Source organism: Maylandia zebra, linkage group LG1, assembly GCF_041146795.1.
Source record: "Maylandia zebra isolate NMK-2024a linkage group LG1, Mzebra_GT3a, whole genome shotgun sequence".
Classification (NCBI taxonomy): Eukaryota; Metazoa; Chordata; class Actinopteri; order Cichliformes; family Cichlidae; genus Maylandia; species Maylandia zebra.
Window position 1 is genome coordinate 6,651,181 of NC_135167.1, and position 25,564 is coordinate 6,676,744.

The 25,564-nt window shown below is 38.2% G+C and overlaps 1 protein-coding gene across 1 annotated transcript; it reads right to left on the reverse strand.

Moving 5' to 3' along the window:
• Positions 1–13,473: 13,473 nt before the first annotated feature.
• On the reverse strand, positions 13,474–19,357 carry LOC101476278 (putative gonadotropin-releasing hormone II receptor). Its single transcript, XM_004539775.3, has 4 exons — positions 19,204–19,357; positions 18,048–18,655; positions 16,031–16,235; positions 13,474–15,484 (listed from the first exon to the last, which is right to left on the reverse strand). The coding sequence occupies exons 2-4, from the start codon at positions 18,594–18,596 to the stop codon at positions 15,036–15,038; spliced, it is 1,203 nt and encodes a 400-aa protein (XP_004539832.2). The 5' UTR covers positions 18,597–18,655; positions 19,204–19,357; the 3' UTR covers positions 13,474–15,035.
• Positions 19,358–25,564: the final 6,207 nt, after the last annotated feature.

The following is a 25,564-nucleotide window of genomic DNA, read 5'->3' on the forward strand; positions in this document are numbered from 1 at the left end:
AATGGACTATACAATGCAGAACGATTTTTAAATAGCATCATAAATGTGATATAGTGACTCATAAATATCCTTATAATGCATTATAAAAATGACCTCAGTGACCATGAAGTACCCTGACCTTTTCATTTCCACAGTGTGTTTGAATAACAGTTACCTTAGTGATCCACTGACTTTGTTTAAATTTTTGGTTTCTGACCAAGTGGCTGCCAAAGGTTCAGCTCTATTTTTTGTTTATAGCTAACGTTTGCATGGTAATACTCTGGAGAGATGACTGCTCCATCGCACACTATGGAAGAGTAACATTCTCCATCACTACAAATAGGACTCATCACCCTACATCCGGAACTTCTGTGACCACTTCAGCCAGAGGGAGGAAGTGTAAATTGATCTACAGACTTTTCCCACAGTCTATAATGATTGAAGAGCTAAAATAACTAGTGGATTTCCTCACAGAGTTTGGTTACGATTTTAAATTACATTTTCGTTACTGGCTTTTCATCAGTACTTTTGTGTCCAAAAGTAAACTACCACTACACATTTTACCCATTTCCGTACATGCTTGTAAAAAACCACACATTCACACACATTAGCAAATCGAAGAAGTTTGTCACAAGAAAGCAAAACTGGCTCCTGTCACTGTGTCTCTTGGTGGAAGTGGCTGCAAAGAGGAACACACGTCTCTCAGCGCGACATCTGAATAACCAGCCCTCGTTTAGCTCCACAATGAAACAGGTGTTCAGATCCTATAGCCCAGTAGGGGTGTGATTTGAGTGGGTGGGAGAAAGTGGGGGGGCTTCATCTGCTGTTTGAAAATATGGGACAGTAAATGTCAGCTGTATAGATAATGGATACAAACTGTGAGCTATTCTCTTAATAATAACACGAGTATTATTGACCATTATAGTTTTTCTTTGTTTTAAGGATCATGGATGAGCTTTGCTGTTGTAACACTTTTTTTTTGGCCCTTTTCCACAGTGAGAGGAGCCGTTTGCATATTCGTCCCATCTGTTTTCGTCTTCCTGTGGTATCTCTCATCTCGGCTGCCTGCCTGCCAACCATTTCTGCCATGAAGTGGGGATGTTTCCGACAGGCTTTGCAATGCATATGGAGAGCCCTCTTCTAACATACAATATATAAGCCAAAAGCTGCCTCTAGCTCTGCTGAACAGCAATATAATGCTCTTTACAGAAAATTATCTGTAAAACAACAGTTTTGTGCCATTACAGATATAGGTCAAAATAAAATGTCAAGCACAAGAGCTTTGTTTTTATTCTTAACACCATGCACTTTGTGGGATTACTCAGTGTTTGATGGCAAAATAGGCGAGTTAAATTGGATTTACTGTATTATTTACTTTTTTCTACTGCCTGATGTACTGAAATACCCAAAATGAAGCAGACCTTCTCTGTTATTAATTATTACAAAAAATTATATCAAATATCGAATTGCACGGTCTATCACTGCCGTCATATTTTAGTCTGTTGAGAAGTGTGTTCAATATAAAAGTCAGTGAGTTCAGATTTTATAGCGTTCTGTAGTGCCATCTAGAGGCCATTGCAGTTAATGTCAGTGGAAATTTGATCCAATTCTCTGACGTGATCAGTGCATGAAACCATGTCTTGTATGTGTATGCTATTGGACTAGAGTACTATAAGTTCTCAACACAACAGGATAACAGCATAGATCCTACTATTAGGAATGTAACGTTCACTCAAAGACTAGGATTTCTATGTTATGATACTTTCTGCTTCTACTCCACAATATTTGTTATGCAAATATTGTAATTAGTACTCATTAAATTTATTTTAACACTTTAGCTACTTATTATTTTTCAGATAAATTGCATTATTATGGATTAAGTTACCCATCAGGTAAGTACTGTATATCATCAGTATATATGAACAACTGCAAAATGTATATGGTATACACATCAATCAAATAATATTCATGATGGCATCCAATTAAGTAGCATAATGTATATCATTCTGAAAGCGTCATTCTGTGAGTATATTTACTTTAGGTACTTTGATTTTACAATTAGTACATGCACTATATTATATACAGATTTTTACATAAGTAAAAAAAAAAATGTTTAAACAGTTTTTCCCCCACCTTGCAAAATGATAACACATCATGTTTAAAGTCCTGTGCAGCACCAGTTTTAACATAAATTTGTAATAGGACAACTTGAAATGCGCCTGTCTCCAGGCCAACTCAGGTTTGTGTCAAATGTTTGTCCAAATTCGCTGCAGGCAACTGCAAGTGACAAATAAAAGGGCTTCATCAAATGTTTGTGGAGTCCAGGTAACGTGATGGAGAACTTCATCACTTGTCTTAGTGATCCAGTACGATTACAGTAGCAACAATGAAGAAGAGACCCTCTTTATTTTAAACCATTAATCTGAGGTGCCATCCATCAGCTGGTTAATCTAATGAACTACTTCCTCAGTAAATAGTAATAGTAAATAGAAATCCTGTAGGAAATATACATTCCTGTGCTAGAAAGCATTCATACTGGGGTTTTAACCTGTTTTAATTTTGTTTGTTTTCTTCTTAGCTGTGCGTATTTAATTTCGCAGACTTTTATACTACACACAACCCTTCAGGGATTTGTGTCTCCCCGTAGGATTAACGCAGGTCTTTTGTCTGTGTAAACCACTATACTATTTATTATAGAAAATAATCAATGTAAATAAAAACCCTTAAATAAATAGGTATGTCCAAATCTGTGATTATTCCTGAAAATGCCAGAAATTTACTCAAAACATGGTGCACCAGTAAACCATCAAATGTAACCAAACTATAGTGCAAATGGCAAATTAAAGGTTGTAGTTAATAAAATTATCGATTGCTGCTTTGCTCAGGTCCTCAGTACTGTGGATGCTTTTATACTGTCACTGCATGTAGAGAGAATGTAGAGAGAATAGAGCCATCAGTAATGCAGTAGTGCTGACACTGGTCCTTGTTTTGCTCGATGTGTATGTGTTTGTGGACCTAATGCCACTAGATGGCAGTAGTTCCTAACAAGCTGTCCGTGGATTCCCTGCTGAACCTGCCTTCAGCTGTTGCTTGTTGCCATTTGTATGCACTCCATACATTTTTCTCTCCTGTCTGTTGTTATCTGTCTCTGTAATGGCACGATGCCCCCACCGAGATCATTAAACTTTAATTTCGTTTTGTCATATCCTGGTCTAGAGATCACAGGAGGCCATAGCTTCTAAGGTAGATTTAGGACTGGGGGGAAGGAAATTATAAACTCATCCCTTTCATCCTTTAGCATATATTTTACTGGATTATATTGCAATACTATGGTTTATAGACATACTGTTTAGAATATCACCACAGGAAAGTTTACATCATTATTATAATGTGGCATCACTTAAGGGGCTCATATTCAAAACATCCCTGGATTGCCCTGTGGCTCTATCCTAACATTGCACTATTATGTATCTACTGCCTCGTAAAGGAGATACTGAAATCATATTTTTTTATTTTAACAAAGTACCAAATATAACTAACAACTTTAAATATTAAGAGACATCAAAATACAAAATTGCAGAAAAATTGACATTTCTAAACATTAAAGACAAAGCAATAAAGAACCGGAAAAAATTAAAGACATGAAATATGAAGGAATTCAAAACCCCTGGAATACTAATCAAAATTATAGATCATAAAATAAACAAAGGCAGAACCAAAAGAATACATGAACATAAAATAGCAAATATTTCTCCTATTGTTCCTATCCTAAATGACTAAACTTAATAATAATTATTATTTAAAAAGATGCTTAATAATCCAATAATAATCCAAAACACAAAACTGAGAGTCCAGTCTGTCCTGAATAGCTCACATGTGTCAGGCGATTGATTTAATTGCTGTGGTGTAATTGGCAGCAGCTCTCCTCTCCCTAGTGATGGCAGATTTTACCAAACAAAATTACATCATGGCTCTTATAAAACATATTTAGCAATCTTTTGAGGTGTCAGTGGGAGTTATGTTGTTATCTTGTTTCCAGCATTTTTCCTAAAACTTTGCTGTTGTGTCAATAAATGAAAGTGGCTTTCTTTCTTCCCATCCTTCAAAAAGAAGGAGATCAGGGATATTTCCCAAAATTCCAAATAAGTGCTTGAAGTTGTCTTAACTAAAAAAAGCCTCCTTGTTTCTTTTTTGTTTGGGGTTTTGTTTTTAGTTCAAGTGAGCAATCTCAAATATTATATGTGTATTTATCATATTTAAAAGAAGAAAACATTTTCTACTTTCTGAAATACTGCATTCATTTTGTTGTTGTCGTGCAGCAAAATACTCCACGTGAGTAATTGATCCGAATGTTTACATCAAGTGTTCGAGCAGACAAACACAATCCTCGTGGGAAATTGACCATGAGTGAAGCACTGAAGTCATACTGTGTCCCTTTTTTGTCTGGATTCAGGTGTGTGCTAAGACAGGATCTGGATAAACAAAAAAATCAATCTGGTGCTAAGGAGAGACCTTTATCATGTTTATTGTTATTGGTTAATTAGACCTGACAAACAATAACACGAAAACCCTTACTGGAAATAAATCGATTTTCCCTTTTATTCTGCTTCAGGTCACCTCACATCTGGTGATGCACATTCACTTTATTGATAATATCAATAACATTGCCACTAAAGCTGAAAAATAAACATGCCTCTCTTAACCTGTTATTTTTAGTGTACTTACTGCTTATATTCAGTATAACAGTTTAACTGGTTTAAACATGGAAAGTCTAAACTGAAGCCACTGAACAACATCATCAGATAATATGGAAATGATTTCTTTATATGCACCAGCATGATCTCCAAATTCAAGCTGGGTTTTTTTTTCTGAGGTACTAAGATTTCTGCAAGTATGCAAAAAACACACTGATTCAGCTAAGCTGCACTAAAGAATATTATATGTATATCCCTTCCTACACTTCTGTGATGCATCAGCATCTAAAGCACACTACCAGCCTTTGAATTTCTTTTGTGCATTCACAAGTAAATGCTAAGAAAAACTCACTAAAACTGTTCGGTGATTTCAGCCCACATTTTTAGTGGCTACCAGGATACAGACTGGTCACCAGTTAAGGAAAGTTGCTATATTTGCTATTGTTATTTTACACGTGGGTTTTGTACAAATGTTTACATTCTAGTACAATGTGTCAACTGACCAACCAGAGAGCACGTGATCAACACTGCTTGGAGTGTTTATTGTAACCAAATGGGTCAAAATATTTATTATTAAAGTGTTTAAAACATGCATTTAGCTTTGAGTTATGTAACTTGTAGCCAGTGGAAAATGGCGCTCAGACAAGTCCAGTTGTCAAGCGCCCATAGTGTATGCCATGCGTAATCTATGGCCTCAGCATTCAATTTCATGGTGTGTTTTCTGGGCAGGATCATTAGGAATCATTAGACCAAATGAAAACAATATGATATTTATTTTGTACATTATGACACCCATTGGATTCAAAAGGAGCGATAATGTTGGGTGCATTTAAAATAGAGGTCACATCGTAGTTAACAAGACACCATGAGGGTACAGCATTCCCCAGTTTCTCAGAGCATCTAGTTTTAAAGCAGCAAAATGTTCACCTCAACATGTCAACAAAATGGTGAACTTAACAAATCAATATGTGACATCACAATGAGTATGTTTAGCTTTTATGCACAGTCGTTTAACCAGGATCGCGCAATTTGGCATTAATGATATTGTCAAGTTTCTTATGTTATCTGTAGACAGAAGAGCTATGGAAAACATTTGTGTCATTTACCACAGTCACATACAATATGTGATTTGGAAAATTCACAAAGTATAAACAACCGTAGGGATGTATGTGTTTAGTGAGTTAACATCATTCATCTGGACCTCTGGTGGCTAAGGGGAAAGCTGGAAGGTTACCTCAGAAGGTGTCCACCAGGAGGTTATCAGCAGGATCATTTAAGTGTCAACCACTTCCAGAGTAGGTTAAGACAAACCTCGTAAAGGCTTGAGTTACTAAACAAGCCCCTATTGCTGATGTGCTGGGCAATGTAAAGAAACAGGTCAGATTAAAAGAGAAAAACAACACTTTATCTGGTCCTTGTGTTGAGAGGAGGATGAAGTCCAGACAAGTTGTGGCCTTTCTGAGGTAAGATGAGCAGGAACATTAAAGGATAAAAGACACTTCAAGGAAATTCTCAAATTACCAAATAAAGAAGCCGAAGAAGAGCTGAAATAAAGTCATATACTGCTAAAATATTCATAATTAGTTTAATTATTTATATTTACTATAAAGAGAAAAAATACGCAAATGCGTTAAAATGCGGAACTGATGTTAATTATGGGGGATCTGAGTGTTTCCAGGTTAAATTTGCTGAAGCTTTCAAAGTACAGTCAACTTCCTGACAGCGTCGGCATATTTGAAAAGATCACTAATGTTTAGCACCTTGAAATGACAAAACTATTTACCAATGATCACAGCTCTCTGAATCTAGAAAATGTGGGCTGAGTGTCTAGTTTGCTCTTAATGACGCTCAGCTCTGACACAGAAATTGCATTAGGCTGTATGACAAAGTGGTTGAACACCAGCTAGAATGCAGAGTCTTTAATGCATCAAATCTGCCATTAAATGAAACTAACCTTTAAAAAGAAATGAGACTTGAGTCCAAAATGTCATCTTCCCTTTTTGGATAAAAACACACTACATTTGCTGACATATCAAATGAGATTTTGCAGACTGTGATTTCAAAGTGGCTAATAGATAACTGAGGCTCATGTTTCTTTTCAGAGAGATTTCTGAGGGTCCATCTATTAAAGACTGAAAGTATTAAAGCGTCAGGCTCCGTGACATGGAATGTGGTTACCTTTTAGTTTGTTTTGGACAAAAATGCATGAGACTGAAGTAAATTTCAAACACCAGCTCATTGACATTTGTTCACATAAATTAAAACTGAAGCAAAATTCCAACACCAGATATTTACATATTGTAACTGTTCTTTTTTTCTGTATATTTGTCACACATGTTTCAGTTCAAATAATTTTTAATATCTAATATAACCTAAGTAAATAGAAAATGCAGTTTTTAAATGATGATTTCATTTATTAAGGGAAAAAGCTATCCAAACCTGCTTCTATTAGTCTAGAAAGTGTTATAAAGCCATTTCTAAGACTTCTGGACTCCAACAAGTAATAGTGAGGAGTATTATACATAAATGAGATCATTTGTAACACAGGTGTATCTTGTTAGGACTGGCAGGAATAACAAAATTACCCCAAGAATGCACTGACAACTCATCCACAAGGAGAAAGAAACCCAGGACAACAGCTAAAAAGCTCACTTAAGATCAGCAATCATGGTTAAACAATGAGAAATGGACTGGGCAAAAATGGCATCCATGCGGGATTTCCAAGGAGAAACTGACTGCTGACCAAAAAGAACGGAAAGGCTCATCTCACATATGTGCTGCTGGTAGTGTGATGGTCTGGGGTTGCTATGCTGTGAACAAGTATAAGTTTTCTTTTCCATGCAGGTTGTATGGCCAGGCTGGTTTGTCTGTGGAGGCCTCAAGTTGTCTCAAGAACCTGGCTGATTGTTGTGTAATATGGGAGCTGATATAAGCTCAGTGCAGCCTTCTGTGGCGATCGTGGCTCAAGAGTTGGGAGTTCGCCTTGTAATCGGAAGGTTGCCGGTTCGAGCCCCGGCTTGGACAGTCTCGGTCGTTGTGTCCTTGGGCAAGACACTTCACCCGTTGCCTACTGGTGGTGGTCAGAGGGCCCGGTGGCGCCAGTGTCCGGCAGCCTCGCCTCTGTCAGTGCGCCCCAGGGTGGCTGTGGCTACAATGTAGCTGCCATCACCAGTGTGTGAATGTGTGTGTGAATGGGTGGATGACTGGATATGTAAAGCGCTTTGGGGTCCTTAGGGACTAGTAAAGCGCTATATAAATACAGGTCATTTACCATTTACCATTCTGTGAAGGATAATCTTCATAATAGGATGATCTCTCATCAAATATTTCCATAGTCAATATTTCTTAACTTTGTACTTATACACTTTTATATTAGTTGTAACTCCTGAAATATTATTTCCACCGTAGGAAAACTAACATCTGTCTTCATTTTTTGTTTGGTAAAGAATGGCAACTTAAGACATCAAGTGAAACTTCCACCGGCTCTTGGATCTTTTCTTGAGATATTTAAATCTTCAGTGGGGGTTGTCGGCAGGAGAAGCACAAAGAGCTTTTCTTAAGTCAAAATATGAGCAAGCCTTTTCATTTTCTCATGTTCTGCTAATGCAGCAAGTTGGCTGAGTAAAACAGTGTGATATCCAACAACCTTTGAGAATATATGCTGTTTTAAAAGGGGCATGGTCAGCAACCTCATGTCCTCCTTCTGTGTTATACTGATAATTGCAACAACAAAAAAACAGATCTTCAGGGCAGAAGAATAAACCCCATAAATAAATAATCACTTTATATGCCTCCCTGAATATACTGCAAGATTTGCAGTTACTGCTTCTGTCTGACAATCTCATTGATCATGCTTCTGTGTTTGGTAAGCAAATACAAAGGCTTAACACTAGCTGTCAGATTCTTCATTAAAGAGACAACAAATGTGAATAAATCAACAGTTTTAACAGAACTTCAACTGATGTAAAGAGAATAAAGTCATATTTCTGTGCTCGATTACATAAAATGATATTCAAGCAATGCATCCAGCTGTGTTGTTATATCAATGAGTCCTCTTTTGAACAGGATTCTTGTTAATCTATAATGTAAATATGTAATTGGTTTAAGCTCATGCAATCTTGTGAAAATATAGTGAATACAAAACACATGATAATTACATTTTAATGATTCACTTTAAGCTTTAAGCCATGTGTTATTGAAAGTAAACAGAAGGTCTCTTCATGGACAATCTTCACCTTATCTTTTCAACCTTCTTTGATGCCCGCAGGATTCAGAATCAATCAAACTTTCATGAACCTGGCAGCATTTCTCCTCCCTCATTCCTTGTATTCCTCCCCCTACCTTGTGCTTGTGTGTATGTATGAGTGTGCTTGCACATGTGTGTCAAGGCCAGGTGCTCTGTTCTCACTCCCAGTGCCAATCAACCTGTCACCTGATGTCCATTCACTCTTCAAACCTAGTTGGATATCTTCCCTGGCTTCTCCACTCCTCATCGGTTGCCTCTGATCTCCTTCGTGTCTTTTACAACTAAACTCAGGGAGCATCTCTCAGCCCCGATTGGCACCAGCCTGCCCTGCTCTTTAGTGCTGTGTAGCCATTCCCACCAAACTAGCCAGATAGTCGTGCTCCCTATCCTTTAATTCAGGCAAGAGTCCTGAATGTACTCATTTGTCCCTGTCTTAATCAGTATTACCTGAATTTATGTGTTGCTGTGACAACCAGGAAAGCAGATTTATATGAAGGTAAATCTTTTTTAAAGCTAGACCCCCTAAGGGTCGCCATGGCAGAGCATCAGCTTCCATCTCATTTGTCTTTCATTTCTCTTTTGCAGAGCATACATCCACCTCTCCAGGCTCTCTTCCACCTGCTCACTACTCTCAGTGCAGATCACAATGTCATCTGCTAACATTATAGTCCACAGAGAGTCCAGACCTCATCTGTCAGCCTGTCCATCACCACTGAGAACAAGGAAGGGCTCAGATCTAATTCTTGGTGTAATGTCCCCCCCACCTTGAACCTTTCTGTCAATCCTTCGACACACTTAACCTGTCACGGCCCGTGGCTCGGCATCCAGGGAGCCGTTAGAGGCTGCGGTGGCCACACCCTCGGGCTGGGCCGCCTCCAAACCACCTGCGTCTCATCTGAGGCAATCACCGGAGGACTACCTCAGCCAGCTCTGACGGCTTCTCCTCGCCAGTCCGTAAGTCTCCTCCCAGTGTGACCAGCATTTGGCGTGGAAGCCTGTGGCCTGCCTGCCTGACTGCCTGACTGCCTTCCTCCCTCCCTAGGATTCCCTTCACGGGCACCTCTCCCCTCCAAGCTCCACGGTCCTGCTCTACCTGTAAGCCTCGGCAACTTATGAAGTCTAGCTGTTCGTTTCTTGACAACCTGCCTACTGTTAACTGTGTCTCCCCTTTCTGTTGCAGTTTCCCCACGGTCCCGATTACGGCGCTCCTGGGCTCCACGCTCCTCGTTTCCCCCCGTGGCATGAGCCACGTTTCCTTAGCTTTGTTAAAAGATTCCTCAGTTAAATAAAACTTGTACATAGTTCTGAGCTGCGGTGTGCTGAGTCTGCTTTTGGGGTCCTGTTACTTGAACACTCCGTGTTCTGTGACATAACCATTATGTGACTATCCTCATATGTTCTGCATCATTTTCAACCTGTCTGTGTGTGTGTGTGTGTGTGTGTGTGTGTGTGTGTGTGTGTGTGTGTGTGTGTGTGTGTGTGTGTGTGTGTGTGTGTGTGTGTGCGTGTGTGTTGTGAAATATGAGAACTTGAAAAATATGTGTGTAGGAAAAAAATAATTTGAATTTTGAAATTTTCACTTGTGTTTTACACACTTCTGCTTTTTAAATTTACAGTCATACAAAAAACAATCACAAATATGTGGAAGGATATCAACACAAATATGATATTTTAAACTTGTAATTCAACATTTGAAAAGTCAGTCAAAATTGCTCTCTCCCTGTTGTCCACTGTCTGCCATGCTGGATTAACAACCACCAGGCACACCAAGCCATTTAAGTATCTTTGTTTAAAAAAATAAACTCTTCAACTAGCCATAAATTTAGCTTGGACGGCAGCTAAATTTAGCTACTGTCCACAAACACCATTGAGGCTTACAGCTGCTACAGTAAGCCAGAGAATGTATTCAGGCTGATGTTTCTATCTTACCCAGATGCCATAATGTGAGGAAGGTCATTGAACTGTAAGTTCACAGGAAGAGTGAGATGAGCAGAGCAGCTGGCTGACTTACTGCTTTGAATAACATAAGTTTAGATTAAATCTATATGTGGCATGACGACATAAACAAAGGCAGATCTTGGTAGATTTTAAATATAAAATATTCAAGGACTGCAGCAGCTGTTGAACTACAGGTATGTGCATCTGTTTTCTGAGTGGCACAATGAAGCCTATGTACTGATGTGTTCAGCACGTGATGTGCCCCTCTCACACTAGATGAAATCTAATAGAGGTGGACAGGCCTGGGAAAGATCAGTGAGCAATGAATGAGTTGGCACTCTCCAGCCTGCAAGATATGAGAGAATAACCTGGTCCAAGTCCAAAATGATGTACTAACTGGTTCCGCCACAACAAGAAAGAGTCCTCAAACACACAGTATCTGTCAGTCATTGCAAGACTAACCAGATTAAAATATCAGCACACATATGGGTCACTAGAGCTGTGTGTGCTGCTTTTTCCCCTTTTCATTAAGCCAGTGGCAGTTCAGTCATTTAGTTTGTCCTTGACCAGATTTGCTGACTTGCATGGAAGTAGGGACATGGCTTTATGGTATCCAGAGGCTTTAGTGAGACTGGTTGGAAAATTACTACATCACTGACAGAGACTTTGGATAGTGGAAGCCACTAAAAGCAAAGCTGGAAAAAGAGTGTTAGATCCCAAAAAAAGAAAAGAGAGAAAGAAATCAAAACACATAACACGTATCACAAATAGAGGCTCTGACATATTTGTATTGTAATGTACTACCAGAAATATAGAAGCAGGTTAAAGGAATAGTTTGACCATTTTAAGAATACAAATATTTCAGATGTAATCATGGATTGTTTAAAACACGGACATACTTGGTTGGAAATATGAAGCCAGTGTGGAATGTCCAATCCAATCCAATTTTATTTATAAAGCACTTTAAAATACCCAGCACAGGAACAAAGTGCTGTACAGAAAATAAGTTAAAAACAATAGAATAACAGAAAACAGCAAAAATAAAAAATAAATAAAAATATAATTCATAATAAACAGCCCTATATTAAAAGAAAAACAAAAACAAGATAAAACAGCATCGAATCAACTAAAAACAACTAAAATACAAAATAAAAATAAAAAATAAAAATAAAAACCAACATCTCAAGTGGTGTCAAAGGCCAGGGTAAAGAGGTGGGTTTTCAAGAGTGACTTAAAAACAGGTAAAGAAGTGGCCTGTCTAATCTCTAAAGGAAGCTCGTTCCACAGTTTTGGAGCTGCTACAGCAAAAGCACGATCTCCTCTAAGTTTACGCCCAGTCCTGGGTATCTTCAGGAGCAGCTGATCAGCTGACCTAAGAGAGCGGGTGGGTGTATAAGGCTGTAGCAGTCCAGAGAGATAAGATGGGGATATGGTTTGCTTTTAAAGCCATGGAGAGCTTTAAAAGCAAATAAGAGAATTTTAAAATGAATCCTAAAAGAAATGGGCAGCCAGTGAAGTGAAGCTAAAATAGGGGAAATGTGCTCAAACTTTCGAGTGCCAGTTAAAAGACGAGCTGCGGCATTTTGCACCCTCTGTAGATGAGTAATACATGATGTGCTGACCCCAATATAAAGTGCATTACAGTAATCCAGCCGAGTGCTAACAAAGGCGTGGATCACTGTCTCAATGTCTAACAATTTACATTCTATCCTGCCAAGTTTATGGGCTCAGCCATTTGTTTTGGGTCCTAATATATAAAATTAAGGTTCTTTTGTATAAATTGGTCACATCATGTTTCAAAATTGTAGGCTAATTAGTTAACCACAAGTCTTTAGCCAATGAGTGTGCAGACCTCCTCATCACATATAGTTTTTGCAACCAAGATGGTGACAGCTGATTCGCGTATCTTAAGATTTCAAAAAGGGACTTCAGAAAACTGTGAGATGTGTCAGTAGCTCTGTCCACCTTTTAAATTGTCTACAAAAGCAATATTCATTAGTTGTTCCTGTTCAAATGTAGCTGGTCTGAATATTTCAGACCAGCTACTGATCTTACTGGTATTTTCCCACATAGGCAACTCTAGGGTTGGTTTTTCTAGTCCTTTTCTGACAAAGTGAATATAAATTTCACATAATGTAGTTACATACACTTACATTGTATCTATTCATCATGCTTTGCATATTCTAAATTCTCCCTTGCCAGCTGGAGCGGCAGTCTTTGACATGTCTACTTAGATTACCTTCACTGGTAGCTTCTGTTCTGCCCACAGGAAGGTATCCAGGTGGTCTCCTTCATCTGCACCAGAACCGATAGACATTTGTTTTTTTGTTTTTTTAATTAAGAAGCTTTTCACTAATCTTCTGTGACACATCATGTTGACTGTCTGAATACACCATCTCATGTTTTTATTCACTGTCCCATACTCATGGCTCACACTCCTTGCTGCTGACGTTCTCAGAGGCCAGTGAGTCCCAGAAGTTAGGCAAAATACTAACGCTTCTATGGTCACCACTGTGTTCCCTGCGATCATAAAGACATGAAAAGAAGAATCAATGAATGGGTGAAAACCCCACTGCCCTTTCTGAAGTGTAACTCAGAAGATTTACTAGGAGCCTAGCTTAGATTTATTGTCTTGCTTTAACGTAATTGTTAGCCAGTCCTACAGTGTCACATTTTGTGTGAAGGTTGTGTCATATTCAATTTTTTGAGACACTCATTCTGTTGTGCAGGGGGAAAATAACATGCTGTGATTTGTGGCCCTGTCTATTGCATGGTCAAAATGCTTTGTCTCTACTGTGTTTGGTATTCAGGGCTCATTTAACAGAATATTATGAGACGGGGTTTGAGCTGTTGAAGCCACCTGATGCTACATGAAATAATCTTAGTGATTACACAACATAGAATAATTTGAATAAGTTTATTAATTATATAATTAGCAGAAAAAACTGTATGCTAATCATTAGATCCATTGCATTTTAATTATTGCCTTTATGAAATGGAGGCTTGTTAGGAAAGTCAATCAAATATATTTTCGTCTAATGAAACAAAATGCTAATGTTCAGTAAACATTTTCAGTGACAGATTTCTTTCTAAACTGATTTTTCCTTTTTTTAAAAAAATATCTTGACATATTTGATAAGCAGTCATTTTGAAACATTTCTTGGACCCACAGACAAGGAAAAAAAAATTTTTCCTGCCAATTTCTGACAACTTTAAGTTGAAACAGTTGATCCGTTTCATCAGCTTTTTCGTAGTCCAGCCAATTGAGCCAACTTATTCACGCAAAGGAACCTAACAATCTTCATTAAAAGTGCATGTAATAGTCCTGCATAGAAAACTAGTTTCAGCTGCTCCCTTATTCACAATGGGTCACCGCAGTGAGTAGCTCCACATGTCTGAGTTTTGCACTGGATCCCTTTCTGATGCCGCCCAGAATCAACTCTGAATATTTTGCTCATTAGACAAATGTGAAAACCACTACACAACGATACCATTATACATGATGTCCTAAATATATGATGTGAAAATAATTCTAGCAGAAAAATAAAGAGACAAAACCTAATTGTTTTAAAATAGTCCTATAATAGTGCTTTCTGGTAAGTTTCAGGCATCTGATATTAAAAGTCTGTCATAGCTATCATGCGTGTTACTTATAATGACAAGCGAAAATGTCATGTGACATACATAATGAAATCATCGTATTTCAGACCACGACTGACATTTGGTATGCATCTGTAGCTCTTTCTTTATCTGCACATGAAGGACTCTTCCGATTACTTTTAAGCTCCGACAAACCCTTTACATCAGAACTCAGGAAGCACTCTTCAGTAACCAATCAGCATCTTCTATCATTTATTCAATGTTGTATCCTTTAGCACATCTTGGTGAATGTATAGCTCACATAGCAGGCTCAAAACCAGTTAAACATATCATGTAGCGGTAAACGTGTTTTACTGGGTAATGAAGATATGTAACCTTAAATTAATATGGACAACCTCAAGCATCACACAGGCTACACAGACACATGGACATAATTTGTCTACAAGTGATAGATAGATTGTGTCTTTAGACTTATTCTACACATGCATGTTGTAATTGTAAAAACCAATAAGTTCAGTAAACAAACAGCCCAAACAATGAAATGCCAATGTTGCCCCTCTCCCTGCGACTAAACACTGTCAGACGCTGTTGTCAGTGGATTTTGCCTCAGCCTGTTCAGAGCTGAAGTCCTTTTCACCACTGGTCATGCCTCTTTTAGATGGTAAGACAGATCCAGTACATTTCAAGGACTCCATTATTACTGCATTAGTCTCCAAGCTGGACATTACAACGGCTTTGCGATAGCAGTTTCTCAGCCCCTTCTGGAAGCGTATGGTGAACAGGCCATATATGATGGGGTCCAGGCAGGCATTAAAAAGACCAAAGATGAATAGGATGTGGGTCAGAGAGTGAGAGACTTTTCCCTCCAGGTCATCTGGGAAGAACCAGTACCATAGACCCAACAGGTAGTACGGAGTCCAGCACACAATGAAGCAGATCACAATAACAATGCTCATTTTCAGAGTTCTCATTCTTGCTTTTGGGATGTTGTTCTTTGAGCAGCGGAGATGTGGCTCACTGGAGGGCACTATAGGAGAGAAAGGAACACATTTGATGTCAAATAAATACATCGAGCATTTCTTTGAAGAAGTACATTTAGAACACACTTTTATCATTTCATTTATACGTTTCTGCTGTGAATCACGTTCTTTCTTTAACTGCAACAGTTTATACATCAGTCTATCCAGCACAACTAACATCACACAGACTTTGTACTGGGGAGACCAGCCAACGTCTGCTCCACTACATTGGACATTTGCATTCTCACATGCACATTTGTCAAATTTTCAGTGTTTTCTCACATTTACTCTGGTAGTAGAAAGATAATCTTTGCTGGTGGCGGAGATGTTAAGGTGACTGCATGGCAAGTAGGAATGGTCAAGCGAGAAAAGGTGGGAGAGTGTGCTGATGGGTCAAAATGACAAGAATACGATGAAACAAGAAAAACATAACCTGAACAGAAGTTGGTGATACTGAAGTTAAATGTTGCGAGCACCTTTTAGCTTGAACATATTTTTTAGTTCTTGTAGTTTTGCCTGTGTTTGGATCAACTACCATTTACTTGGACACTTACTGTTCTTTTTTGTCATCTGTTTGGAGATCTGAATAAAGATCCTGGTGTAGCAAATAATCATAATAACCAGCGGCAGCAGGAAGAGACAACAGAAGGTAAACACGTTGTAAGCAGTTTCTTGCCAGTGCGTAACGAAGCTTCCCCTGGTGGTGCACTGAGTGAAGTTTGCTGGATAGGTAATGGTCACATTATGGAAAATGAACATCTGTTGGATTAAAAATTCAAAACAAAATTAGAATTTTGCAGGCAGTAGCTGTCACCCAACATATTTTTTTATTTGAACGTTGGCTTGAAGATTAAAATATTATCCAAATGATTAGACCAAATGGACCAGTGTGCCTCAGTCAGTAAGCGTGAAATGACAATTAGTAGTGTACCAGAGATTTTTAGGTTTGGGGAGAGGATTGAAATGTGAATCAGTTTAAAAGTTCAGAAAACCCAAGCAGTGGTTATTATTACTTTAATATTTAAAAATACTGCACAGGGTTAAAGTACTTAACACCCAGTGTTAAGTACTTTAACCCTGTGTAGAAGCTAAACAACGATTTACTTTAAAGACATTACAAGAATGTAAGATTTACCACACAGTCCTCAACCTAAAAGTAGTTTCTCTTATATCAATAAAAGCAAAAAGCTATTCTGAAAATATGGGAAACAGTGTGTAAATTCAACCTACACATCCCTTTAAAAACTAGGTATTTTTATTTCAAAGTATTTTATAGCTGCACATTGATCATTAGCTAGTAAGGCGTACTAGTACTTCTCTGCCTAAAAACACAGACGCCTGATACACTTTTAAAGCATTATATGAGTTATCAAGAGCACATTTAAGTGCCTATGCAGAGATGTTTTAAAATGGGTCAGCTTGGAGTGTAAAGTCAGCAACATGTTATTTTATCCACCAGCTTGTAAAGTCTGATAGCAGCAGTTTTCATATCTGGTGGCAAAATAAACAGTTGCTTGCTATAAATGGGAAGACTGCTTTCGTCTACCTCTCTTTGTCACAGTTTCAAAAATTACTTGAGACTTTTACAGGGGTTGAATTTACATTAAGAATACCTAAATGATAATTATTGCCCCTTTGAAGTTGAAGTCTACAGATAATTAATCATTTCATTTTTGAAAATTACTCATTTTTGTTCCAACGCTATCAGTTAAAAATGTGAAATATCCAACTATATCATTCCAGACAACACAATACAATATTTTCATAGCTTACTTTAAGCCCCAAAACCGAAAGATATTGCACTTATATTCATATATGAGAAAGAAAAGCTGTCCATGTTTAAGAACATGTGAGCAGTAAATGTTTGGGAAAATAACTAATCAATAAAGCAAGTAATCCTTTCTTTTCTACAATTAATTATTATTTATGATCAGCACATTTAGGAATTCTTGCACATTTCAAAATGTTTGCAATCCTGTGCAGAATCATCTAGCATGCTTGAAGAGAAGATGGGCTATATTTGTGTTTATCATTACACCACAATGAAAAAGTGTTACAGGCTGCACTCACTACCACGCTGTTTACAGGGTAAAAGCCATACAGCCAGGGTAACAGGTCCTGATCTTTTAGAAATCTGAATGATAGAGCTATTAATCCCCAAGGTTTATGCCCCCCTAAAGCCCACAGCAGAAGTTCATGCATCAGTGTCTAGAAAATACCACATCTGATGTAAATACACCCTGGGACACAGAATGATTAATCATGTATTAATAATGTAAAAACACAATCTCATGTTCTCTTACATTTGTTTGCCCACAGTTTTACAGTTTTATAAGACTGAGACACAATATTCATCTTCATCTAAAGCCAGTTATAAAGCTGATCTATAGCCAGCCCACTGCGATAGATTATGGATCATTCAAGGAAGGTTGCACTTGCACAGGAAGTGCATGAGGAATCTGCAGAAGAAAAGGTCAGCACTAAAGTAACTACTATGACTCAGACCTTCTCTGAATTACTTAAAAAATGGTTTGTCAAACTATAATCATGTGTCTTGGCTTCTGGTCTCACCTGTGGGATTGAGAGCAAGGCGCTCATGATCCAAGCCACCATTAGCATGACCCTGTTCCTTTTCCGGACCATAGCGATGCCCAGAGGGTTGAGGATAGCCGACTGTCTGTCCAGACTAATCACCACTGTGACAAAGGCACAGGAGTACATGGCCTGAAGCTTGAGGAACATGAGGAATCTGCAGGCCAGGTCGCCGGCCAGCCATTGAACTGTGATATTCCACACTGCATCTACAGGCATCACGATGAAGGTAACCAAGAGATCAGCTGCAGTCAAGTTGATTATCAGAACTCTAACATGGGACTTACGCTTGTGCCCATTGGCAGCCCAAAGCACAGCCAAATTGCAAAAAGTGGATATGCCACACAGGATAAAGGTAACAATCACTCTGATCTTCGCTGCAGTGGAAAAAGTAGGCAGCTGCAGAGCACCGTCCACTGATGTCCAGTTACAGTGAGGATCTGGCCATTCACAGCTGGCGTTGAGGTCAAGTCCTGATCTCTGCTGGTACATGACAGCTGCAGGATCACAGCAGGAGGAGCCGTTCATTTTCTGACCCTCACCAAGAACCCAGCATTTTGCTCAGCTACATGTGGAGGCTGCAGTTGCTAAAGTGAGATCAAGCATAAATATAATATACATGAGCTTATGCATGAAGTTGATGCACAAGATTTATCTGCATTGATTTGCATAATAGGACTAAAAAATATTAGTTCTGTGATTAATACAATCGGTGACAAAGAGGGAGCAGTCTGCTGCATAGAGCACATCTCTCGGATGTGCTCACTGAGGTGGAAAGACGCTGACTTCTTCTAACAACCCATCTTCTCTGAATAGAAGCAGCATCAACAACAACCAGTCAAGATAATTACACCCCAATGGCATCAATTTTATGAGTCAAAAATACTTACTATAATACTAATACTAAGTTTATTATATTTATGAGACAAAGTTTAGCATCTCTCACTTGTGAAAAAAAATGCAACTTAGCTGTGGCTTTTATGCGTCTAATAATATGTGTGTCATTTAAAATGTAAATCAACAATTAGAAGTCGTAGTCAGCGTCAAAAACAGCACTGTGCCTGAAAACAAAAACAATTAAAAATACATTTATAAGTACTAAAGTACAATAAAATAAAATAAAATAAACCCTCACATTTTGGTGTTGCAGATAACTGTACTTTCCAGACGGTGACCAAATCGAAGCCCACTCGTTTTATGGAAGTCCGAGATTCCGGTGCGGCTCCATGTCCCTGCAGCAGGCACAGTGCAGTGCTGAGCTTCTGAATAATAACTGAAGAATCTCAAATGTTCCCTCACAGTTTTATCTCCGTACCCCTTCTGAGGAGCTCATCTCGGTTTTTATTACTCCCTCCGGTGAGCGCGTCAGCCGCTCTGTGGGCGCGGCTACACCAGGGTCCCCGCATCTGATCCAGGGGCGTCAGTTTCAATGAAGCCCGAGCTCCGGCGAAGTTTCTAATTTTATCTCTGGCTGAATTAATTCAATGAGGCACTACAGCCCCTATTAGCATCGCTATTATCCACAGCATCCCAAACCAGCTCTTGTTAACGACGTGAGATTGTTACTATAACAAGCATAATGTTTTCTTGTTGAGCTGGTGAAGCTTTATTGTTTCATCCCCCTAAAGCTTAATGTTTACTGATTAACTTCCATAAAGCAATTGTCTCTTTTGATGGCCTACACAGGTTTATTTGTTTGTTTCCTTTTGTTTTCTTTTTGTTTTGTTGTTTTTTTTAATGTTCCCTGTCAGGTAAGAAGCCCACAAATCTATTCTAGTATTACGTAATTAGTCGATTACTAATTACGAAACTGGAAAATACTAAAAAATAAAACTTCAGTGTTGAGCTGAAGGCAAACACCTTACTCATGAGGTTGATTTCAGCATCTTGCTCCTGGATGCAGCAGGCCTACTGTAGCCCAATTCAGACTGTTAAAATACATATAAATTTGCTTTTAGATACCGTTTTCATCAAAGCATTTGTGCTCATGTAAAGCAGGAAAAGGTAGCACAAAACACCCACTCAGCAATGTTTTGTAGCTAAAAAGTTGCTTTAACTTATGTACTAATCAGAGGGTATTTCTCACCCAAATGACTCAAGAGTTAAATTTAAAAAAAATTACCTTAAATAATTTATTATATGGTTTAATCTATTTCCACAAGTAAAGCTAACTCAAAACTGGGTTTCATTTTCCTAAATTCCATAATCTACACATGGTCCAAGCTTTTGTAGAGTTATGGTGGTCAGCTAGAGTTTAGACAGTTGAGTATAATTTTTTGTAGTTTGAGTTATTTTGAACAAGGCACAAAATAATGATTGAAGAAAACCTGCAAGCAAACACTGGAAATGAGTTTCTCTCATTTTAGGGTCAACAAACTCAGAGTTATTTGCTAAACCTTCTTCCTGGAATAGGCCTCGGTGCACTTACATATAAATAAATCCACAGACTTCTACGCTGCAAGATGCATGTTGTATGCTGTTTGACCAAAAAGCTAGGGCTAAGACTAAACGGAGACTAAAAGAAAACTGAAGATAAGATTCCACATGAATGTTACTAATGCACAATGCCTCCTGTTTGTAAATAACATTTAAATTTATAATAACGGATTATATGGCAGTGGGGAATAAATTTCACTACAGTAGATGTCTATCTGAAAGTGCTGTGATTAAAATTAATTTATCTGAATTTCAGGAGCGGGTCCACACCTCCATACATACACATCTACTAGAAATGCTGTCAAAGTTAAAATGAGGATGTGGTCCCAGCTAGTTAACTTAGCTACACTAAAAATGTGTAAATCTTCCACTGTTATTTTTTCAGTGGCATGTGGCAACACTGTGCAGAGCAGTTACTTAAACTCTGCTCCAACAGAGGTCGAATATCTTGTTAATAGTGTGACATCCTCACTGTGCACGACCCTGCATACTTTGGCTCTTCTAAAAAAAGAAGGAAACAAATCAGAAATTCCTGAAAATGCTGCAGTGAGAGAACTGACAGTGAGACCACATTTCTCTCATATAGGCTTCTATTCTTTGGCTCACTATTAAATCAAGAAGGAAATTTAAAATCCTTTTCCTCACTTTCAAGGTCTTGAATAATCAGGCACAATCTTATCTTCAAAACTGCATATTACCATTAAGCATATAGTTCAGACCCTGAACCCTTTCTCAGTAACACTGCATTAGGCTTAGGTTGCTCAGTTTCCCACGGTGCCCTAAATGATTCTTCGTCATTCATCTCTTTTCGCTCTCTGTGTGTGAATACACCATTTTGCATTTAATCAATGTTATCATTAAACTCTGCTCCATTAGTGTGTCTTTTGTCTTGTCTCAGTCCTTTCGTCTCCAAAAGGTCATCATGGCAGATGGCTCCCATTTCCTTGAGGCTGGATTTTCTGGGCATTTCTTCCTGTTAAAAGGGAGTTTTTCCTTCACACTGTCAGCAAATTCTTGCTCACAGTAACCAACAACCAGCGATCGGGTAAACTGACATATTTAGAGTGCAAAAGGTGTTGTGACTATTTCTAGATTGAGAGCAGTAACTGCCTTTAGCCCTGTCATTAGCATTAGAAAGCACCTTCATTTTTACAAAAAAGTTGAGTAAAGTTCTCCTCAGTATCAGCAAAAACATCAATACACATATTTCCCAAAATGCTGATCCATTTTTAATAGAAATGTCAGCCTGTCGGTGTAGTGTTTCCACTGCAGAGAGATGACAAAAATACTATATAGTATACATCTATTTACTACATAAACCCTCTAGCTAGAAGTCTTTTTTGCCTCACTCATAGCTGGCTTCTTCCTCGCACGACAGTTTCTCAGCACATTAATGTGAGAACAAACACATCCCGCAGTCTTGCAAAATGTATATGTCTTTTCTTTTTTTCTTTATTTTAACCTCCTAGGACCTGGCGTCCACATATGTGGACATCACATTTTGGGTTATTTAGACTAAAATACTCAATTTTGCTCTACATGGGCCTGATATCCAGTTACAAGGACATTATACTGCTACTGTTCTATCAAAATTCTAAACCAATATCCTCATATGTGGCTCTTATTTTTCTTAAAAACAAAATAAGGGAAAGAAAAAAAAATCTGGTCATGCTTTGTTTTTACATTCATCGGGCCCCAATATGCCCAAATATCAAAGAGAAATAAAAAAATGCATGCTGTGGAAGAGTTCGGGTCTTAGGAGGTTAATTATAGCTACTATGAAAAAGGCCTTAATTTCTGCTCTTTTTATGAAGTAATAAAAGCACTCAAGAATACATTCAGTGTCAAATCTTGGGGGGAAATGCCTTCTTTTCGATACTGCTTGAAGATTTAGCAGCAGAATGGCTTTGCAAAATTGAAAATCTGCAATTTAACCAAAAGCGTTGCATGTAAAAATATCTGACTCCTTTGCATTGAGCAAAAAGTGATGGAAATGATGATGAGACAGAATGAAATTGTGGGAAAGCTGTTTAAGCCTGTTTTTATTTTTTCCACTTTGCGACGATTGTTTTAACAATGCGATAAGGCATCTGGTTTTACCAGAGGAGAGAAAAGCATCTATTTATCCCCTTACGAGTTGCACCTGAGCAGAAAATGTGAGCTATAATAAGATGCACTTCAGTTGTAAAGACCTGTAGAAGCAGATGTTAATTCATATATGAAGACATGAAGTCTGAATTATTTGCTGCAGCTTTACTAAGCGCCAGAAAGGAACATAGTTTTCCTATAAAAAACTTTTATGAAAACACCAGCTGTTCTGTCTTCTACCAGAGAGAAAGTCAAATAAAAGATTCAATTAGAAGCATGTCTGTTCATGCAGGGGAAATCAAATAATTACTGAAAGGCTGGATGATGCATTTTAATTATTGGTGCTGTTTTGAACAAAAAGGCACAGGAAAAGAAAGACTTAATGTCATGATATCCCTGACTTTCTAATAATTTGCAGCGGAGGATTATCCATTTTTCAAAGCAACGGAGAAGCTGATTGGTGCTTGCTGTTGGCTTATGTTGACACACTCTGGGCTACTGTCCAAACAAGCCACAATCTTTTCAGCTCCACAGAAATTAAACTCATTTTCACTTTAATCCACAGTGACCTTTGTGCTTGTCCTGAACTCAAGTATTATCACAAGTTAGATTAAGTCCTTTTTGGAAAGAAGTCATTGAAATCTTGGCTGGTAAAAACGGTTTTGCTTGGTAAAACTTTTCTGTATCTCCATGACTATGTCTGCTGTGACACAGATAGGTGTCATCTCCAGAAATATAGAGAGAAAACTGAGGTCTTACACTGATCGGCTTCATAATTGTGGTCAGAATTAAAGTTTGTCAATGGAAGAGTCAGATTCAGCCAGAATATAAAGAATGGGATGAATGGATAACAGATGAATCCTGGGCATTTTTTAAAAAAAGAGATCATTCATTGCTCATTATGAATCCTTCCACTTCAGCAATCCACAACATGTAATTGCACCTGCTGCTTTCACAACCCTGAGACAACTCTCCTTAAACAGGTGTGCATACTCAAAAACTTCACTACTTGAAAAATCAAACTTTCTGCTAAATAAACTTTCAAGCACCATTATCCCACATCCCAAAGGTAATTTATTGGATTCCGATCTCTCAACTGGGGAGGTCACTGAAATCCACTGATGTAAAACATGAAAACTCATTTTCATGTTTATGAAACTAGCTTGAGAAGATTTTTGCTTTGATGTGGTTCATTTTCACGGTAAGTAGCCACTAGAGGATGCTGAAAACTGTGGCCATAAGGGGACACACATGCAAGAACAACTCTCAAGGAGGATTTGGCTTTAAAATCTTTATAAAATGGCATTTAGGCACCCAAAGCGAAAAGAAAACACTCTCCACAGAATTACATCACGGTTGGCAACCTGGACATAACATAAGACAGGCTGGCTTCATGCATTAAAGCTGTTCACACCAAATATTCACACCAAATACAAAGCCAACCATGTCAGCCTCAGATTTCTGTTCTGAGCTGACAGGAGTGCAATGCGACATCGTTTTCTGCTGTTGTTGCCCATCCCCCCTCAAGGTCAGACGTGTTGTGCTTTCTGATACACTGAGACTTTGTTTTCCTACTTATCACAGCTGTGAAGACCAGTTACCTGACTTATCATAGCTTCTCTGTCAGTGCAAACAAGGCCAGCTGTAGTCTTTTGACCGCTCTCATCAGCAATTTAATTTTTTCTACCCTCAGAATTGCCAAACATAGGATTTTTTTTTCCAGTAATCTACTGCTGCTATAAAATAAGATACTAAAATGATACAAAAAATAAACATCGGCATATGAGCATCTTTCCTTCAGTACCATCATTTTCTTTACCTGAAGGTCACCTAAATCAAACGGTTTTATTGAGTGATGTAGTTAACTTGAAGAATAGGCATGAGCCTTGATTAAATGCTGAGTTGGCAGCATACACCATGTAAAAAGATTTTCTTCACACTGCAGAGTAATCACATTGAAGATAAGGCTTGCCAGGAGAAGACAGCCAACTAAGTGAAACTGCAGCTTCACAGCCCATCGTAACGTACACTAATTAGAGACGGTCTTTAGTTCGTAGCTCAGCTGACATTTTACTACTATGTGTTATGAAGCCAGTGATTTACAGTAGCTTTAGATTATTCTTGTATTCATAATGTAATGATGGGGAAACAAGTGTTGCAGTGTTACCTCTGAGACTTCTAGATAATCCACATATTATCCATAAGACAAAATGGATAATCAAATTATTTAACAAATGGCAGGAAATAGCAGAAAAATGTTCTAACCATGCCAGTGCCAGTACAATAATCAGATATAAACTATACCAAATAACAAAAACATAATCTGATTGTGTTTAAGGTGGTATTAGCTGAGGAGGAGCAATCAGACTCAGATAAATGAAGGAAATAGATGGGAAAATGTTATTTATAATCAATGTTTATGTTCAACTGAAAGTATGATACTAGTACATGTATGCAGTATTATACTCCAAACCAATAGGATGACATTCTTGGGTCCCTCAGATCTGAGGTCCCTTTCTTTAAGGTTCTCAAGAGAATAGTGCATAATTTCCATTTCTCCCACAAAAGTATAAAAGAAAGCTGTGCTTGAGCCCCAGAGACCTGGGTCTACAGGGTCTAGGGGAGTAACTTTCAAGTTAATGGTCTCTCAAGACAAGTGGAAGCATGAAAAGACTTAATCAGTGCAAGGAGTGTTTACCATGAAGGTCTTTAAACTGTGGTGGAAACAAACAACCAATGGGCTAAAAGAACCTTAACAAAACTCCTGACAGTAAAAGTTACAGATATGTAAAATGTAAAAATGTGGCTTTGTTGTTTGTGATGCAGGATCTTTGATCTTTGAAGTGATGGTACTAAAACCAACCAGTTAGCATTTAATGAATAAATTAACAAAATACAGTAGTACCTACAGAATAGCTTCTTTGAACTGAACTGAACTGAACAAAACAATCAACAAACAAATATTTGATTTC

Bases quoted from the DNA above. Each gene is read 5' to 3' on its own strand.
- LOC101476278 (XM_004539775.3), bottom strand. From the start codon at position 18,596: ATGAACGGCTCCTCCTGCTGTGATCCTGCAGCTGTCATGTACCAGCAG. The intron at 16,236-18,047 runs GTGAGACCAGAA...TTAATCCAACAG, and splicing joins CCTTGCTCTCAATCCCACAG to ATGTTCATTTTCCATAATGT. The intron at 15,485-16,030 runs GTAAGTGTCCAA...TCTCTCCTATAG, and splicing joins ACAGATGACAAAAAAGAACA to TGCCCTCCAGTGAGCCACAT.